The 17803-nt window shown below is 47.1% G+C and overlaps 9 protein-coding genes across 9 annotated transcripts; 4 read left to right on the top strand and 5 right to left on the bottom strand.

Annotated features, from left to right (window-relative positions):
- Positions 1–561: 561 nt before the first annotated feature.
- Positions 562–2302, bottom strand: VTN77DRAFT_5041 (uncharacterized protein; the record flags this gene model as incomplete). Its single annotated transcript, XM_069421168.1, has 3 exons — positions 562–1971; positions 2075–2206; positions 2282–2302. The coding sequence occupies 3 exons, from the start codon at positions 2300–2302 to the stop codon at positions 562–564; spliced, it is 1563 nt and encodes a 520-aa protein (XP_069277223.1).
- A 798-nt stretch (positions 2303–3100) lies between these two features.
- VTN77DRAFT_5040 (uncharacterized protein) lies at positions 3101–5322 on the bottom strand (the record flags this gene model as incomplete). The annotated part of the gene is made up of 3 exons (XM_069421167.1): positions 3101–3277; positions 3333–5059; positions 5115–5322. 3 exons carry the CDS (start codon positions 5320–5322, stop codon positions 3101–3103), a joined length of 2112 nt encoding a protein of 703 aa, XP_069277222.1.
- A 689-nt stretch (positions 5323–6011) lies between these two features.
- Positions 6012–6764, bottom strand: VTN77DRAFT_5039 (uncharacterized protein; the record flags this gene model as incomplete). The annotated part of the gene is made up of 2 exons (XM_069421165.1): positions 6012–6680; positions 6741–6764. 2 exons carry the CDS (start codon positions 6762–6764, stop codon positions 6012–6014), a joined length of 693 nt encoding a protein of 230 aa, XP_069277221.1.
- Positions 6765–6931: 167 nt separating this feature from the next.
- Positions 6932–8029, bottom strand: VTN77DRAFT_5038 (uncharacterized protein; the record flags this gene model as incomplete). The annotated part of the gene is made up of 1 exon (XM_069421164.1): positions 6932–8029. One exon carries the CDS (start codon positions 8027–8029, stop codon positions 6932–6934), a length of 1098 nt encoding a protein of 365 aa, XP_069277220.1.
- A 1466-nt stretch (positions 8030–9495) lies between these two features.
- Positions 9496–10229, top strand: VTN77DRAFT_5037 (uncharacterized protein; the record flags this gene model as incomplete). The annotated part of the gene is made up of 3 exons (XM_069421163.1): positions 9496–9539; positions 9626–9696; positions 9763–10229. 3 exons carry the CDS (start codon positions 9496–9498, stop codon positions 10227–10229), a joined length of 582 nt encoding a protein of 193 aa, XP_069277219.1.
- Positions 10230–10546: 317 nt separating this feature from the next.
- On the bottom strand, positions 10547–11433 carry VTN77DRAFT_5036 (uncharacterized protein; the record flags this gene model as incomplete). The annotated part of the gene is made up of 5 exons (XM_069421162.1): positions 10547–10609; positions 10675–10698; positions 10822–10904; positions 11004–11061; positions 11242–11433. The coding sequence occupies 5 exons, from the start codon at positions 11431–11433 to the stop codon at positions 10547–10549; spliced, it is 420 nt and encodes a 139-aa protein (XP_069277218.1).
- Positions 11434–14322: 2889 nt separating this feature from the next.
- On the top strand, positions 14323–15840 carry VTN77DRAFT_5035 (uncharacterized protein; the record flags this gene model as incomplete). The annotated part of the gene is made up of 1 exon (XM_069421161.1): positions 14323–15840. One exon carries the CDS (start codon positions 14323–14325, stop codon positions 15838–15840), a length of 1518 nt encoding a protein of 505 aa, XP_069277217.1.
- A 373-nt stretch (positions 15841–16213) lies between these two features.
- On the top strand, positions 16214–17017 carry VTN77DRAFT_5034 (uncharacterized protein; the record flags this gene model as incomplete). Its single annotated transcript, XM_069421160.1, has 1 exon — positions 16214–17017. One exon carries the CDS (start codon positions 16214–16216, stop codon positions 17015–17017), a length of 804 nt encoding a protein of 267 aa, XP_069277216.1.
- Positions 17018–17066: 49 nt separating this feature from the next.
- VTN77DRAFT_5033 (uncharacterized protein) lies at positions 17067–17564 on the top strand (the record flags this gene model as incomplete). The annotated part of the gene is made up of 1 exon (XM_069421159.1): positions 17067–17564. One exon carries the CDS (start codon positions 17067–17069, stop codon positions 17562–17564), a length of 498 nt encoding a protein of 165 aa, XP_069277215.1.
- Positions 17565–17803: the final 239 nt, after the last annotated feature.

Here is a 17803-nt window from a genome sequence, read left to right as displayed (position 1 = left end):
TTGGGTCTGGAGAACTAACCAATTTACCCAGAACTGCGATTCACCCTAATCAACTAGAAAAATTCTTGACCATGTATTGTTCTTATTCCTTTTTTAAGAGACGGTGTAATACATTATATTTATTATGAAGGTAGCCGCGTACACCCAAGCCGAATTCTTTGATACACTATTTCCTTGTTCCTTTACACACGTGGCATTCCATGAAAGCACCTCAGGTACTTCATTTTCATAAAACATCAGAACTCCTAAGCTTTGTCTTGCCTGAACACATCTTGCAGATAAGTTCAGGCCTCGTATAAGACCAACGTTGACTGGTCATCCAATGCAAACGGTGACGAGTGTTGAAACCCTACCAAGAACGCCTCCAATGCATCCATCCACATCTTGAGAAGGCAGAGAAAGCATGAAGTAAAGGCAGAAAGAGAAAGGTATATGACATGTGATTGTTGAAAGCAGGCAAGGAGGGAATCTATCGAATCATGGCGTTTGTTGAAGGCATGACACAATTGAGGCGTACAATTCAGCCGGCAGAGCATCTTCATCGGAAGGAAGCTTGCTCATTTAGTTTGGAGGCAGATCAGGCTTGGTCTCAATAACATCGAGGAAGCCCCCCACGAGGTGTAAGCTACCTGTGACAAGGGCTTTGACTTCATTCCCATCCTGAAACGAGGCGCTTTCTTTTTCGGCCAGAGCACGCACAAACTCGACGGCCTCTTCGATCGTACCAAGAACCAGAACTTCAGTGCTGGGGTCGATCGTCTGCCATGTCTGGGCAAGCGTCTTTTGCACGCTCAGCTTCTCCACGTCAGTGGCATTGGTGTTCACACTGACGAGATCAGGCCTGTATCCTGCATCTTTGTACGTGACATTCGTACAGAATATAGCATGGGTAAAGGGCTTTTCTGACCCCAGAGCTGCAGCTAAGGTCTCATAAAGTGCCCGTGCCAGTGCAACGCTATCTCGTGTCTGCTGGTTGAATATTAGAACCCTAGGTCTCTTGCTTGAGACTGCGTCAAGGGAGACGTCGTTAATCAGTTGAGAGGCAAACCACTCTCCGGCAACCCGTATGCTTTCAAGAGTGTGCCCTCCGTCAATGTACCAAGACACGTTTCTCTCCCGGCGCGTCTCACACCTACCGCCTAATCTGGTATCTTCCAAACCCTTTCGAAACTTCTCTGGTAATGGTTCTTTCAATATATCGTTGGGGACGCCTTCCACGCCCCTCCCCCTAAGAAATTCGCCTGCAACTGCAACTGCTACCGTAGCATTTGTGTATTGGAAGTCGCCAGCGAGGCCGAGTTTCAACGGGCTGCCCTTTTTAAGCTCAGGATGGCCTTCAGCGACTGTTATCTCAGTCCCCTTTTCCTTTGCTCTTTTGAAAAGAACCTCCAGGACGCTCTCCGGTTGAGGGGCAGTGAATGCCTTAGCACCAGACTTTATAATGCCCCCTTTATGCCAGGCAATTTCCTCGATCGTAGATCCCAGGACGGCGACATGATCGATGCCAAGGCTTGTGATACCACATACAGCTGGCTGGACGATGATATTTGTGCTGTCATATTCCCCTCCGATTCCACACTCAATCACAGCCGCATCCACACCTTCGCTCATGTAAGTGTGAAATGCCATGAGCGTTAAAAACCGGAAATAGACTGGCTTCGCCCGCGGATCGCTAGGATCCATACCCGCTGCCCGCGCAGACTCTTCTAGACGGTCCCATGTCTCGAAGAAGTATTTGGCGAACTGCTCTTCTGACAGCGGGGTATTGTTGATCTGGATTCGTTCACGAGCAAACCGCAAGTGAGGAGAGGTATATAAACCGATTTTGGTAACCTTAGCGTGAGTTTGTGAGTGTGCGTCTGATGCAGACGGGAGGTATTGGGCAAGGATGGAGGAGATGAAGGCGGAGGTCGATCCTTTGCCTTTCGTTCCGGCAATGTGGATGGGGTTGAGACGGTTTAAATCAGACGGCTACAATAGAGACAGAGTCAGCGAGAATTTGTCACCTCTCCACATTAACAAAGAACACTATAGTAGCACAGTCTTGTCGTCCCAGCGCAAGATAGTCACCAACCTCGTATCCAATCCTCCTGCACCATTCAATCATCTCAGGAATAGCTTGTTGGTTCATCCCCCGTCCAGACTTCCTGATGGCGTCGACAATCGCAAAATTCGATTGCAACGAATTAAGCGCCACGATGGCATCCTGATGAGGACCGTCAGCAAGGCCTGCGCTTTCTCAGTAGATAGTCGCGGGGGAACGACGGAAAGAGACGCCAACCTCGTACGTGCGCTGAGCCATTGCGGTGGACCGGGAAGAGGTAAATCGGAGCTGACGGTACGGAAGAAAAGCACCGAGCTTCCAAAGCCCTTGCATGGGCGTTTGGAGAGGATATGAGGAAAGGCGATCCTCTCCGTTAGCGAAACAATCGAGTGAGAGTCATCCTGGTAAACTTTCCGGAAAGTAGTTCAATTATTCTCCGAACATAATCCTTATCGCCCGCTTTCACGTGACTCATAGATAGGGATTATCAATGATTTATCAAGGCAGTTATTATTAATCATAGACACTGCGGTTTGGATTTTAAAGCCAGACAAGGAAGATACTGGTTGATATCGATGGGGGCCTATTATTTCCATATATCAGAGCCTCTAGGGATCATAAAATCCTGCAGTAATCGCGCTGTGGGACTTGAAAGAGGAATAATCGTAAGGTCTCCCAATGTTTGATATCTGGAAGAGTAATTGCAACGATATATTTGGTGAATACAATCCGCTGTTTACCTGGGAAGTGAAGTGACGAAAAGGAAAAGAAAAGAAATAGTAAATGGAAAGGAAGGAAGGAAGAAAAGGAAAGGAAAGGAGAGGAAAGGAAAGAAACAAAAAGGACAAAAATTAAAGGCATATGACAGGACTCAAAAAAAAAAAAGAACGCAAACCCAGAAGATCCCAACCCTAAGAATAGCAGTATTTTACAGAGTCGCTAAAATCCGTACAAATGACGAGTAATGCAATGCAGGAAATTCTCGAATATGAGACGACGCAAAGGGGGAAGAATCCAAAGAAAGAAAGGAATGAATACCATCCGCTTGTGTAGGCCTTATTCGATCCTCTTTTTGCCTTCCTCCATATAGCCCAAACGAGCATTACTGTAGCCACGTTGGTGTCGTCTGCTTGGCAGCCACCGGCCAATGACTTCATCTGAATGCGCGTGTATCAGGGCATCCTGATATCCTTCCATTGCCGCGGCAGGCGGGTTCAGCTTGGGCCAGTTGACCTTTCATCGGGTTAGTGTCAAATAAGCAACGAGCATGAAGGGAGAGAAGGCTTACATAGAGCATTCCGTGATTGATGATAAAGCGGAAGCACCACGCACCGACCACCATCCAAAAGATGACGAACAGCCTCAGTGGCCATACTGCGGCGTCGGGCAAGCGTCGTGTGAAAGTGGCCACCAGGATCATGAAGATACTCGCGGCAAGGATGTACGGGATAGACTGAATGATGAGCGGTCTGCGGTCAATGAAGAGCAGCAGACCTCCGAATGTCGAATCTGGAAGGTAGGCACCCAGGAACAAATCGTACCCATCTTGTCGCGGACCATCCATAAAATTGTTCCGGACGTATCGGGTAATCGAATTGATCAAGTCTTGCACCATGCCAGCACGGGTGCGCTGGCCGGTCCGAGTAAAGTCAGTCTTCAAAGCCCCAGTACCTGAATAGGCCTTGGAAACGACGTCGGCGTTGTCGGCCCACATGTTGCGGAATATGTGCTCGAACTCCGGGTCGTCGCTTGCGGACTCTCCGGGACGAAGGACGCCGACGTCGACCAACTGTCGTGTGACCGTCCATCGCCCAAGCATGCTCTGGACGACATTGGTCCGGTCTAAGCAGTCCATGCAATTCGTTCGCACCACGCTCGTTTGGAGAGTCCGTATGTCCAACTGTCCGTTCGGGTCTCCAGGGTTTTCCACGCCCCGGAAATACTGTCCGCGCATGAGTCCATCCGTCAACCGGTCCAGGAGTAGTTGTGCTCGATGCCACTTGAGCCCCTTCGTCTCGTTGTGGAAATCGAAATAAACGTAGTGGAGACGGTCCATGTCTTGCTTCCTCTGCTCCGGCTCGACGACATGGACCTTTTCGTTTGTGACGGGAAGGTCCGATTCAGTGGTTTCTGTAGGCGAAGACACCAAGAGACGGACTAATTGCTCATAGGCCCTTTTGACTCGCTCTTCCCTGCCTTTCTGATTCACCAAGTTGACCAGATAATTTTCGCCATAGATTCTGATCTGCTCCGCGAAATGTTTCCGTGCGGCTTCAACCGCGATCTCCGCCCCTCGGACTTGGAGTTTCGGTGTGTAGCGAAGGTTGTTAACTTCCGTCCAGAACACGGGCACGCTACCCCGAGTCTGAACAAACGACAGCACCTGGAGATCTTGGCCTGCCTTTCCATTCTGCATCGCCTGACCCCCGGCAAAGCCAGCCAGTCCTCCGGCGGCATCGTTCAGGATGATCACCTGCTCCGTCTCGTTATAGTTGGATACGTGGCCGTGTTCGTCGATGCCGCGAGAAAAGAATCTCGTTCCGCCACGGTATCTCGATCTTCGCGTGATGAGAGCGAATGTGAAGGACGTCGATTTGACCTTTGCAGGCGTGATCCGCAGCATCCCAAAGATAACCGGCAAGATATACGGGTCCACTCCTGGCTGCTGGCCATACCGCACGCCACTCGTATCATTTGCCCCCAGGCGAAAATCGATCAAATCCGACAGGATGAAACGATTCCAAAAGAATCGGTCATCGGCCCGTTTCCACAGTGGAAGACTTGGATCGCTCTGCGACTGCCGCTGGAAGCTGTTGGTAAGATCGAGAGAGTAGGAAAAGTACATCGGCCCATTGCGAAGGAGGTCCTTGAGCAGAGCAAGGTAGGTATCTTCATCGGAATCGTGCAACGGACGTTCACGGAGCGGGAGGAACTCGGTCGCTACGACCTTGTAAACCATGTGGCCTCGGAGCCTCCCCACGGGCTGGGCCTTGGTAATGACAATGATGTACTTGTCTTTGACCGTCAGTTTCTCGTCGTCGCAACAACAGGGCACGGCAACTGCATGTACCTAGCTTCAGCTTTATAATCCCCAAGATACCAGCAATGCTGGAGACGCGTTTGGTTCCCAGCAGCGAGCCATCGTTCAGGCGAAGGTCTCCGGTCGGACGCTCGACAACGAGAGTCGGAGAGCTGGGAGATGACGGAGAAGTAAATGCGTAATGGGAGGGAGAAGAGTGTAGGTTAATATCCCTGAACGGGAGAACCGGAGGCGCCATCGCCGACGAGGTTGTCAAGCTGGGTTGGGAGAAGGATGATGGATGGTGATTCACAACCTCAACGCATGACGAGAAATTCAGCAATTGATGCTGGTCGATTCGAACAGATGTTGACAGGTTGCTGAATTGGAGATTATTATGGGGGCTGTGTTCTTGGAACCCACCTTAGCTGTTTCCGGCGATTGGACCAAGTTCCCAGGTTGGTAATAAATTAATCTCCGGAAATCTGCCACTGCACGCGCGCTAAATGGGGGGCAGCGGAGTCAGGTGATCGGCGCCATCACATGCCAGAGAACTTCAGGGTGTACGGAGTAGGAAGCTGTGAACCTCTCTTTAAAATAATTTAAAACAAAGATATAGAGACACTGTGCTCTGTTTTTCCCTGTCGAGCTTATAGTTCAGCCTTTTCTATCTATCAATAAACTCCAGTTTACAGTTCCTCGGATTCCGCTTTATTGATATGATTTTTGGCTTCCAAGCTGATATTCGGCAATGACATTCTCAATAAACTGTCCGTCGAGTCGTCTACCAAGGAAGTTTTCGAGGGTTTTGGCCTCCGACTGACTGCCCCCTGGTTGCAGCATAGTATAGCGGTATTTCCTGCCGACATTCACGTCCATCGGATTTGACTTAAAGGAGGAGGCGAGGATGGTCCGTGCTATGATCATCGACCTAAGTTCACAGTTAGGTCAATACACCAGGGGCAAATAGGAGAAAACGTACAGTGGGTACGCGTAGTATCCAGCGTCGTATGCTCTGAAAACAGACCCAAAGATTGCTTGGCCAGGCGTCCACGTCTCACAGGCAATTTCTGATCCCTGCAGCTTTGTGACATCTTGCCTGATTGTGTTCCATAGCATTGTACTGTTCAGCTCTTCCGCAGACGACTGGCTGGACAGGCTATGGATGGCCATGTCGAACTTGCTGAGATGCACCTGTTTCAGGAGGGCAGTCGCTGTGTTTACATCCCTTGAGTTGATGATGCTCTCGAGGAGGCTATCCGGAATCTCCCTGGGAACGTCCACTTCACCGACTGTACTTTTCTGCCATGCAGTCCGATATTCAGGGGAAAGATATGAGTAATGGCAGCTCAATGCCTTTAATTGACCTGGCAGCCAACACCATTCTTCCAGAAGAATACTCGGGATCTCCACAAAATCGCGCGAGACGTTCGTTCCGTGGAATGTCGCAAATCTCGTCTTTGATACCAAGCTGTGCATTGCGTGGCCGAGTTCGTGGAAGAAGGAACGAACTTCGCTGTGTTTAAGGAGGCTTGGTCTGTCGGACGATGGCTTCGTAAAATTGCACACGACAGCTGAAGCAGGGTAATTCCGATTGCCATCTTCCATAGAATAGCCCTACACATCTATGGTCAGCATTGTTTTTTTTTTTGATTGTAGTCGGAGTCAAATGCTCACCAGGTGAAGCTTAAAATGACCCATATGTCCATATTTGTTTTCTCGTGGGAACAGATCAAGGTATAGATATCCTAGGAACGCTCCATCTTCTGTATCACAGTCCCACGCCGTCAAGACTGAAACATCTTCATGCCAGGAAGTGACCCCGAGAGACACACAGTCACTTTGAGAAAGCCGCTCAAATCTCAACCCTAGCATCTTCTCGAAGATCTGCAGGATCCCCGACAGGGTGTTTTCAAGCTCGAAATATTCAGACACCTTGAATTCGTCATAGTTGAACAATTTTTTCTTAGTAAGGTTGTCATAGAACTGATAATTCCAGAGATAGACCCTGTTTGGTCACCGGAAGGTTTCTGGTGTCCGTACTTCATCTCTGCCAATGATTCGATTTCTTTTGTCGCTTGTTGAGTCAGCTTCTGCTGAAGCCTTTCCAGGAATGTACTGACCGTCTCTTCCGTTGCTGCCATTGTATCTTTCAGTTTAAAGGCAGCATGATTAGGATACCCGAGGAGAGACGCAGCTTCATGACGCAGGAGGATAATTTTCTGAAGCAACTCCACATTCTCCGGACAACGTCTTTCATTCTCAAGGAACATACGCTTCCGTGTCGACGACTGCACCGCATGACGGAGGCAAGCATTCAGATGAGGCTTCTTGAACGTCAGCCAGACTTTACCCTCATTCTCGCCATGGCCTTTTGCCAATCCCGAAAGAACAGCCTCGGGGATTCCTTCTAATTCCTGTAAAGTGAACCACAGTCCGCTGTTATTCTCATTTAGGTTCCTCTGAGCAGTAGCCACAAGACTGGCGAGGTCTTTCCGGATTTGTATCAGACGCGATCGTCGTCCGCAGTCTGAGATCCCAAGCCCATTGTCTAGGTACTGGGAGCGACGTTTCTGGAGGAAATGCTGGGATTCCATGTCCAGTTCCTCGCCCTTTTGGAATATGGCATCCACAAGTCTGAAGATGTCTGCACGTGCAAGAGACTCAGTTGTTGACGTATTAATTAGTTTCTGGGCTTCATTCGACGCGTCGCGTAATTCTTCCTGGGGAGAAACCAGTCTGAGAAAACAGAATATCTGGAAACTGTCCGAGTTTTTATTCTCGTTGTGGATAAGAGGCAGAAGAACGTTTTCAAACGTTGCTTCTTCGGGTTGAAGCACGGATATTTCGTCTTGCAGTTTTCGCGAGCCATTGATGAGCTGACGGGTCTCGGAGAGGACATATTCAGGGCTGATATCCAGCCTCGGCGGTGACTGTAGAGGTTTCCTGACCGTTTGGCGCTCCATGATGTCCTTGAAGTGTTTTTGTTATTTTTGGTGACGCCTTAAGAGATGGCATCCCTGTTGCTAGATGGAAGAGCGGGGTTGATACCATCTGCACTAGTACAATAGCAGCTGACGGCCTTGAAGGAGGAATTGAATAAGTACAACATCTTAAGGAATATATCCAAGAACGAGCGATTTGAACTAGTTATAGATTCATAAAAGTCGTTGACTGGATAATGGACTCTATGGCAATGATTCCCGTCTGTGTGCTCTCATGGAGATTCTTACGCAGATGTGCGAATCATTAACTTGTCTGTCACAGTTGCTTATGTGCAAGAGGATGTTTTGAGAGTATGATTTAGTATAATATAAAAATACCCTAAGAACACGCAGGAGACAGTAACATACGTGTCGAGTCAGGATAAGTGTGGATCCACTATTCTGAACTTTGGCACAGCTTCTTTTCTGCCTGGTCATGAATGAGATGGTCATGACAGATCCCAGTCATGTTTGAAGATTAATGTACATACCTAATGTACTAGGTATAACCAAACTGGTCGCCAGTGGAGCTGATAAGGTTCAGGACCAGGCGCAGAATATGTATGATGAATTTCCAAGTACCAAGTACAGCTGCTTCAAGCATTCATTCTCCATAAGCGCATTAAATCCAAGGATCTGCATGATTATGTAGTATTAAGGGCCTGGTTCTGGCTGATACAGATTAATCCATGATCAATCACCAGGACAAGCCGGCAAAACCGAAAAGTTCACAATTACGGGTACTTCCAAAAACAATAGCATTAATATTATTCTTAATTACCCCGCCGTACTAGAATAGTTGTAATTTATAACTATCACGGTACATGTGACAACTCTACTTCGTTTCAGGATTTATTTTCAGTATTTATAATTTTAACAAAAAAAATAATAATCTTATAGAAATTCCCTTCCTCCCTTTTTTTTTAAAAAAAATAAGAGGATATTATTGACTTCTAGGGTAAATGTATTTTATTTTAATCGGGATCCCGACGTCATGCCATACCATCCATCCCGGCCCACCACCTGCGCGTCAGTTTTGCGTTGCGGCTGCAGCAAAGACAGCCGTCCCGCGTGCTCAAATCATTCTCCAGCTCCCCACCATCTATCTATCTACCAATACAACAATACAACGATTCCAATTCCGCTTTTCTGAGTTTTTTTTCTCAGAAATATCCTGTCCTGGCTGCACCCGCCTCTGGAAGGCGGAACTCGTCCCGGCGGCGGAGCACGAGCTACATATCTCCGTAGGGTAGCTTTTCTGCTCCGGATTGAGTCGGATAGCCATAAATCCCTTCGACTCGACCGACACGACTCGACTCGACTGGACGTATCTTGCCCTCCGTTCAAAATATTTGACCCTTGTCGAGAACAGAAACACATTAAGTGAGGTATTTCGCTCGCTAGCTGTCTGTCTACCGGGGTAGCTTGTGCTGTGCTTGCTTGCAATCATGCCCGACAGACCACTCCCCTCCTCTTTGGAGGGAACTACTATGTATGTGACGCTACAGTCTCCATTTTTCTTGCAGTTAATACAGGAGAATTCCTGCTAATATTTTTTTTCCTTCTTCTGTTCTCTAGGGAATTCACCGAGGAGACGAGCTTGCAAAAATTCAAGCGTCGGCTGAAGGAGGAGCCTCTGATTCCGCTGGGTATGCAGCGTCCTTATATTCGTGGCAGAAAAAGAAGCATAAGACTGACCCAGATATCTGCAACAGGATGCGCCGCAACCTGCTACGCCCTCTACCGCGCCTACAAATCCATGAAAGCAAAAGACTCCGTCGAGATGAACCGGATGTTCCGCGCGCGCATCTACGCGCAGTTCTTCACGCTCCTCGCCGTCGTCGCCGGCGGCATGTACTACAAGACAGAGCGCCAGCAGCGGCGCGAATTCGAGCGCATGCTGGAAGAGCGCAAGAATCAGGAGAAGCGGGAAGCATGGCTGCGCGAGTTGGAGATCCGTGATAAGGAAGACAAAGGGTGGCGCGAGAGACATGCGGCGATTGAGGAGGCGGCGAGGCAGGCTGTGATAGCATTCGAGCAGCAGAAGCAGCAGCAGAGTTCGACCTCGAGCTCTGGCTCGACAGATGCGAACGCGAATGAGAATCAACCTACCGAGCCGGCGGATGAGAAGCGTGGAGGGGGTATTCTCGATGCGGTGAAGGCGTTGGTTGGGAGGAAGTAGCAGGAAGACTTTGTCCGCTGTCGAGTCCGACAGATCTATACACGCGCAAGTGTGTGGATTATCCAGCTGATTTTTTTTTGATGTAATGTACTGTACATATTATATTTTCTTCTCTATCTTCTTGGATGATGGGGTATAACATAGCCAGGACAGAATCACCGAATCACAAAATTCCACTTTCCACTCCACTTTCCACTTTTTGTCTATCCACGTCAATCAATCAACAAGTCCAGTACAAGCCCTTAAAACGCCATTCGTGCAAAGCAAGAAAGTAAATCAAGCAGGCAAATGGTCAAATGGTGCTGTTTTGTTTTTCATCACCGACCAGCAATCTGCTCATCGATATACCGCTTCATGGTGTCGAACTCTGTCTTCCCGGACTGTACAGGCAGAGAATTAGCAAAAAAAAAAACAGATTTCTATATTATATTGTATATGTACGTACCGAGATCAGATACCGAATATGCGTCTAGAAGCAGATCGTTAGCTTCAATTCAGCAATCCATCGACATATTTCTTCATCGAGAATCCAGCGGATGATCAATCCTTCTGCGGAGGACAGGAGTGCAATGGAGGATGGAGGTGGACTTACTATATCGCTAACATGCCGATTCCGCTCAAACTCCTGACGCGCATAAGCACGTAGTTCGTCGCGGGTGGAGGAGGGGGGGATTTCTATAGTAAAAATAGCATAAATCTCAGCATGCAATCCAATACAACATCAAGAACAGATATATATGATGATAATGGTATGGTATGGCATGGTATACTCACTGTTCACAGCACGGACAATGTCCCTCCACAGATGGAGGACGCGCTGTCGTTGGATGAACTGTTTTTTATCCCGTGAGATAGGGATAGGGGAGTTAGTTTGGTTGTTCATTCATTCTTCCTTCTTTCTCTCTCTTTTCTTGTCTTTGATTCTTGTGGAGTAGAGAACAGCAAGGCAGAGAATAGAAAAGAAGGGAAAAGAGAGTAGGTAGGTAGATCTATATTTTGTGCATGTACATACCTGCTCAAGACTCAAAACAGGCTTCTTCTTCAACCTTGACGAAGAAGATTTCGAAGATGTCGACTCTGATGTCGATGAAGAAGATGATGACGATGTCGAAGAGGAGGAGGAGGAGGAGGCAGACGACGCAATATACTGCGTATGCGAAACAGCCGCTAGCAGTCGCGGAGAGGGTCGGATTATGGCTTGCATTGTGGGTGTGTAGGTAGATGGATAGATATCTGTACTTTATGTAAAGTTTTATGGATGTATGCCTATACTATTTATTGCATTGCTGGTTTCTGAATCTCTGACTGAGAAGATGAACAGGATAGAATAGGCTCGTTCGCTTGTATTAAATTATATATGAACGATAAATACGTATGTATCGAATTGAGTGATGGAAGGGACAAGTGATATAATATTTAGGAGAGATAAGTTAGGAGAGATAAGTGGTTAGGTATACTTCGGACATGTGCAAATCGATCAATTGATCATGTCGGCAGAATCATAAGCGGTGAGGAAAGCGGTCGCTGTCGTGCAAATTGTAATTTTAGTCTCTCTACCACATACAGTACTCCATACAGTACATCCATAACATAAAGTTAGGCCCCTAATGCAAAATTGGATATTAATAATGGGCAGGTTGTGTCACAGGTTCATTAATTAATTAATAACAGGGATTGCAAAGGGTGGTAGAATTATTAATGATAATTATTTTAAACAAATTATACTACAACTTACCTACCTAGGTATACTGTAAGTCGGGGAGTTGCTGAATGAGGCTTAGTGATCATGTGATATAACTATTTTGGGTTAGGTGTCATACTTGCCGCTTTGTTGACAGAAATTCAAAACTATATGATCTGTCTCTTCCTGGTTCAATATTCCCTCTCTAATATCCCCATTTTCCTCCAATTTGTTACTAGACTGGGTATTTCCCCTTCTTAGATATGCACTTTTTTGTTCCTCCTGACCCCTCTATCTAGAATAGTTATCACAACTGCACCTCCACTAGTAACTCTAGGCACATAGATCCATTCTTTGTCATCTATATAATAGTAAGACATAGGACAAGGTTGAGAATTTGCCACCTATGGATGCAGTTCTCTTTCTAAAAATAAATTTAGTAAGGCCTTAAATAAAGCCTATAAAATTATTTAATTCCAACTACAGTCAGTCTTGCTGTAAAGGGGGTGGTATTTTAAACAAGGTTGATATGATACGCGGTCGCAACGGCTATGAGATATGGGTTACTAGATCAGAACATAGGGGTCGAATCTAATAGGAATGGATTGCTATCCTTTCTCTACTAAGCCCTTAAGGGGCTTCTATATACTAGATCTTTTATTCCTTACTATCTTGCCTCGCCTGCATCTTGATGTCATGCACCTTAGCAGCTCACATATGGTCTATATATGGCTGTGACAGGTAAATGGCACTAGTTCTCATATTATCTCCCCTCTGAAACAGGGCACATCCCTGAGCCTAGTTACTATAGTAGTAAATAAAAGGAATCTTTAGGATCAGTAAGATGCCAATATATCATAATAAACTCTATAAAATAGTGAGTCCTTTCGCTTTAATATTAAGAATCCAGCTAACTAGTGTGCAAAACAGGAAGGCTCCAGTCCTAGATGAGGAGATAGAGTTCTTAGAAGAATTCTACAGGGGAGAGGTAGTTACCCAGGAGAAGGTGGAGGAGTAGTAGGAGGATTTTTTTTCAGGCCTGTATTTTATTTTGAATTAACTAATAGGAGTACATAATTTCAGACTGGCTTATCTACCCTTATTTTGAGCGTATTTGTCAAATTCATGGACTCTATGGCAGTAGTAATAGTAGTCTCAGAGATCCTCATTAAACCTAAAAACCCTATGGGAAAAATCAGGAACAGTAATCTTGTCGACTCGTCATCGTCTTGATAGCGACTTGCCAGCAATATGAGTAAACCAAAACCTCATGGGAAGATGGAACCTCATTCGCCACTAAGGCCGACACTTTCTTCGAGTCTTATGGGTAGATCCCTTAGTCTCGAATTCTTCAACAGCTTCTTGGTCATTCGACAGGTTTTCTGGGGGGTTCCCAAGAGTTCTTATATGATGGATATCCTCCCCATTTGACCAAATATTCTTTCTTTCCTTAAATCATTTGCTTATCTAGTATCTCCTTAGTATACCATTTGGGTACGCTGTTAATAATGATTGGCTGGGTCTCTGATGGCTTCTTGTTGTTGCGTTGCTGGTACAGTTCTAGCAGTGAGACATGAAAGACTGGATGAGTCTTCCTATATGATTTTGGAAGATAAAGCTTATAGGCCTGTACTCTTATGGCCTTAATAATAGTAAAAGGTCTATTGAATTTCTGGTTAAGTTTCTTGCTTGGCTGCTAAGTCTTCAAGTATTTTTTTTTGTAGCATCGGACCGGGGAGGAGTCGGTTCGTTTGTTCGGTCTGGGTCGTTTGTGGTAGCGCGGCATCTCGCCAGCTGGGAGGCACTGGTTGAGAAGGTGTTGTTACCGAATCGTTTCTGGAAAGGATTATTGGGTCGAGAGGTATTCGCGGGCGAACTGTTGCTGTTGACTCTTATCATTCTAAGAGTATGCAGGCGATTCGCCAGCGAGATGAGGTCGGCTATCTCGGTAGGAGGGTCTTGAAGCGACTGTATCTGATTTCGAAGCCATGGCTGCAACTTTGCAAAATAGAAACGGCTCTTGGCCCTCGACCTAATCCATGAGCCAGATGTTTCCTAAACAAAATAGCGCGCAGCCGTAAGACAGAGAAGAGATAATCAGCAGAGAATGACCACATAAAAGGACCCAATCAAGTTGAAGGGTGCTTGAGGAACGCGGGGCCGGTTTGCTATAGTTGAACATGACACGAATCAAAGGTCCATTTGCCGATTAGAAAATTCATCGCAGAAAATTGTCTCCATTGGACGCTCTGTGCGTATGCTCACTGATGATAGAGCCCACCGCATTGTGGGGCTGTGTGCAAGTGCAGTAAGCACGAGGCTGAGCGTCAACCTGACGATTTTCTTTGACTATGATAAATAAAGTCACGAGTTGCCCCGAAGTGAGGGAAAAATCCACCTGGTTCTTAATGAATGCTACTTCCTCATGTCGAATTCTCCAGTCTCCAACGGCTTCGGAACCCTCGACGTCACCCCTACTCGGTTCTCTGTGGGCGCTTTACCCTCTATAGTTTCCGAATGGGCGGCGCTTCTCCCTCTGGTCATCTATCTCGCCACTTCAAGGCAAGCCTACCGACTCTCGGCAGGGTCTCACTGGCAGGCCGCATTCAAGTCGGCCTTTTTCCAAAATTGGGCGTTCTGGCGAGTGTCGCCCGACTTCTTGAGGAAGGATCCGATTTCCTCGATCAGGCATGCTCCATTGGAGAGCTGCGACGGGAGGTTTGGGATTGCAATTGGGGCAGTATGTTCCCTTGTGCGAATGGTGCGGCAAGTAGCATGGCCACGACGTACAGTCTGTGGAGGTCAAAGACAATCGCGATACCGGAGGAAGTGGCGGCGAAATCAAAGACGCCGATGGAAGAGGATAAGGGTGATGGTACGAAGTTGTCTACCGTAGCATCCTCGAGCGACGCTTCGACAGCAAGTCAACCACCAACGCCGAAGTCCCCAAATGAGAAAACTCCTGATGCGAAAGACCCAGACCCACAACCCATCAACAACACACCCAAGTTCCGGCGCTATCAGAAACTCCATGTCCTTCGATTCTCTCGCACACATGAAATTCGGGATGACCAGCGACGGACGGAGGCAATCGACACCATGCTAGATGTTCTTGGCGAAATCCTTTTACTGATTGTTCTCATCAGTGCTACCATCATTACATGTCTATTTGATTTGTTCGGCACTGCGGCGTGCATAGTACTTGCCATACTCATGCGAATTTGCTGCCGACTCATCACAGTGAAGCGGTCAGCCGACTATCTCCAAGACAGTGAAAGAGGACAAGTGCGGGCTTGCATGCTGAGCGCCATCCATCAGAATGCATCAACGTGGTACCTGTACATCGGGCAGCGAGGCATCATCGATGGTCTCTTGAACAAATCCATGATATCGTCTGTCACAAGCCGCTTTGGCGATCGCGGAACTCTTTTGCTCGCCTACTTCCTCCGCGGTCTCTCAATGCTCCAGCTTGCGGCCATGACATACGTAGCCGCACAGAAATGGTGGGATGGTGTTGCGCTCCTCATCTTCATTCTTGTCTCCTGGGCATATGAGCTGCTCTCCTGCCACCCGAGCGTGCTGGTGCACAAGTGGTTGAAGAAGGCTCACGTTCAAGTCGAGGAAAGAACATTCTTGTTCAGCGGACGAGTGGTGATGGTCGGTGCTATCCAGCTTTTCAAGCGTAATCCGGTGTCCTCCTGGATGGATGGCATCGTCCATCCCTCCCAACGGAGAAATGTCCTGCTTCAAGGGCTGGGTGGTTCCCAAGATGCCTACCGTCAAGGCCTGGCGGATCTTGAGGAGAGTGACAGACAGTGGGTGGCGCAGTACATGCATCTATGCCATCGAGCTGCCGATCTGGTCAACCCAGAAAAAGAACAGAAAAAAAAGGAAAAATGGGGGAAAAAAAGCTGTGGTATCCTGACATAAATACGAAAATTTGACCCTATAATGGTGTTCTGTTTTCATTCTATAATTCGGGCTGGTAAAAGGGTCGTCGTTCTTGAGTAGCCAAATCCATAGAAAGGCTCATAGGGTTCGTTCGCCACCCTTAGGGAGTGATTTCCGGGGGACTTCTGGGGATTCTGAGGGGAGATAAATCTAGAAAACCCAATCTTCAGCGAAAATACAACCTATGATACAACTAATGCTCTTGTTGAGCTGGTCAAGCGGTATGAAGTGTACCCTCCAATAAAAAGGAGACGTATTGTAAGGAACTTGGCAGGGTGGTCAAAACAGGCTGCCGTAATCTGTACTACAGTCCCTCTCGTTAGACAACGCCGTTATCGAGCATCAATCCATCATGGACACCTCCTTGACATACAGCCGCGTGCATCAAGTCTTGAAAGATGCCATTTACGTTCTCCTGCCGGATTTTATCGAATACCCTGTGTGCTTTAAAGCATTAGACCTTACGCAAAGTACATCCAGCGATCGTCGTCAACAGATATTCAGGTCAGTAGGGTCAGAAGCAAGGCGGCAGGACCGAGCAAAGAAACTGTGTCGATCGCTTTGCGAGACGCTCCTTGACCCAGAAAACCACCTCGAAAAGATAGACCGGGCTTTCTCTGCGCTCGTCGAATTTAGTCCAAACCAACTCGAAACAAAACCTGCATCGACTGCGAGACATGCATATCAACTGCTACGGAGGCTTCAGGCGGACGATCAGGCATATCGGGAGCCCGAGGCAGCAAAAACGTGCGATTCTCTGGATCTAAAGTACTTCGTTTCAAACGCACGTGAAAAAACCCCACAGCAACTCAAGGTCGCCAATTTCTTCGACCGCAATACTATGTGTGGCCTTATTTTTTTGAACCCTCCTTCCAAAGGGTCCTGGCCCGGTATTTCGATTGGCCAATACGTCGACCTTTTGGCACAACTCCTGCATGCCGCGTTAGAGATAGCGCCAGATAAGGCCATCTGCACCCCGGGAAATCTACTGATACTCAAGACTTTTCTGTGGACGTCGTGGCAGCGATGTGTGACGCTTAGTCGTCGGTCCATGGTACAATTTGGCAGACACTCCGCATGGGACCAGGTCAGCGGCCGACGTCTACTTCTGGCCCAGCATTGGCCTATGTATCTGGTGCGTCATCCAAGCCATTAAGACCGCCGTCTCAGGGAGGCTTTTCTGGAGGACTCCGTTCGACAGGCACATGAGACTTGCCTCATACTACTGGTTCATGGCGTGGTCATCTTCGCAAATCCGTTGCCGATTTCAACGCATTGCGTCTAGTCTACAGACAACACCTCGCAGCCTAGCTCTTTTGCAACCTTGCAATAAGACGGCCAGTCACGACGAGGTGCCAATCACGCAGAGCGGAAATACAGGAGGGGTCTGGCAGTGGTGGAGGCCACGGGAAGAGAATCCTGGGTTTGGAAAAATGTTATCGATTGGGATGACACTGTGCCTTTACCTCCGTTTCACTCGTCCGAAACTCTCATCGAGTAGGGAGAAATTAAGAGTCTCATCAAGATCTTATGGCAGAATGCAGCTGATATATCTCGGAATCCGACCTAAAGTCAGATGCTGGGTGTTGCTCAGATCGGCATTGAAAATCTGCAAGGGCGAGGATTTAGCGTATGCAAAAATTGATGCAGTCTTGGCACCCAAACTCGCAGAAAATTGTAACTTTTGTATACAACTTTTTTGACTTTAAAACATGAATTATGAGCCCTAATACTAGGGTTCGCCAAAAAAAAATAAATAAATAAAAGATTTCTAGAGATAATAGATTAATAATATAAAGAATATATATCTTTTTTAAAAAATTTAAAAAGCTTTAGTCTTCAAATTACCATATAAATTTAAAATTTGCATATTTTTTTGAATTTTAAAGTAGTATATATATATATATCTTTATAGAATTTTATCTCCAGACATTCTTTTTTA

The sequence above is a fragment of the Rasamsonia byssochlamydoides genome (genome assembly GCF_041956645.1).
Source record: "Rasamsonia byssochlamydoides strain NRRL 3658 unplaced genomic scaffold VTN77scaffold_36, whole genome shotgun sequence".
NCBI lineage: Eukaryota > Fungi > Ascomycota > Eurotiomycetes > Eurotiales > Trichocomaceae > Rasamsonia > Rasamsonia byssochlamydoides.
Note: the sequence above shows the minus strand (reverse complement) of the source record. Positions and strands in the feature narration are given on the sequence as shown.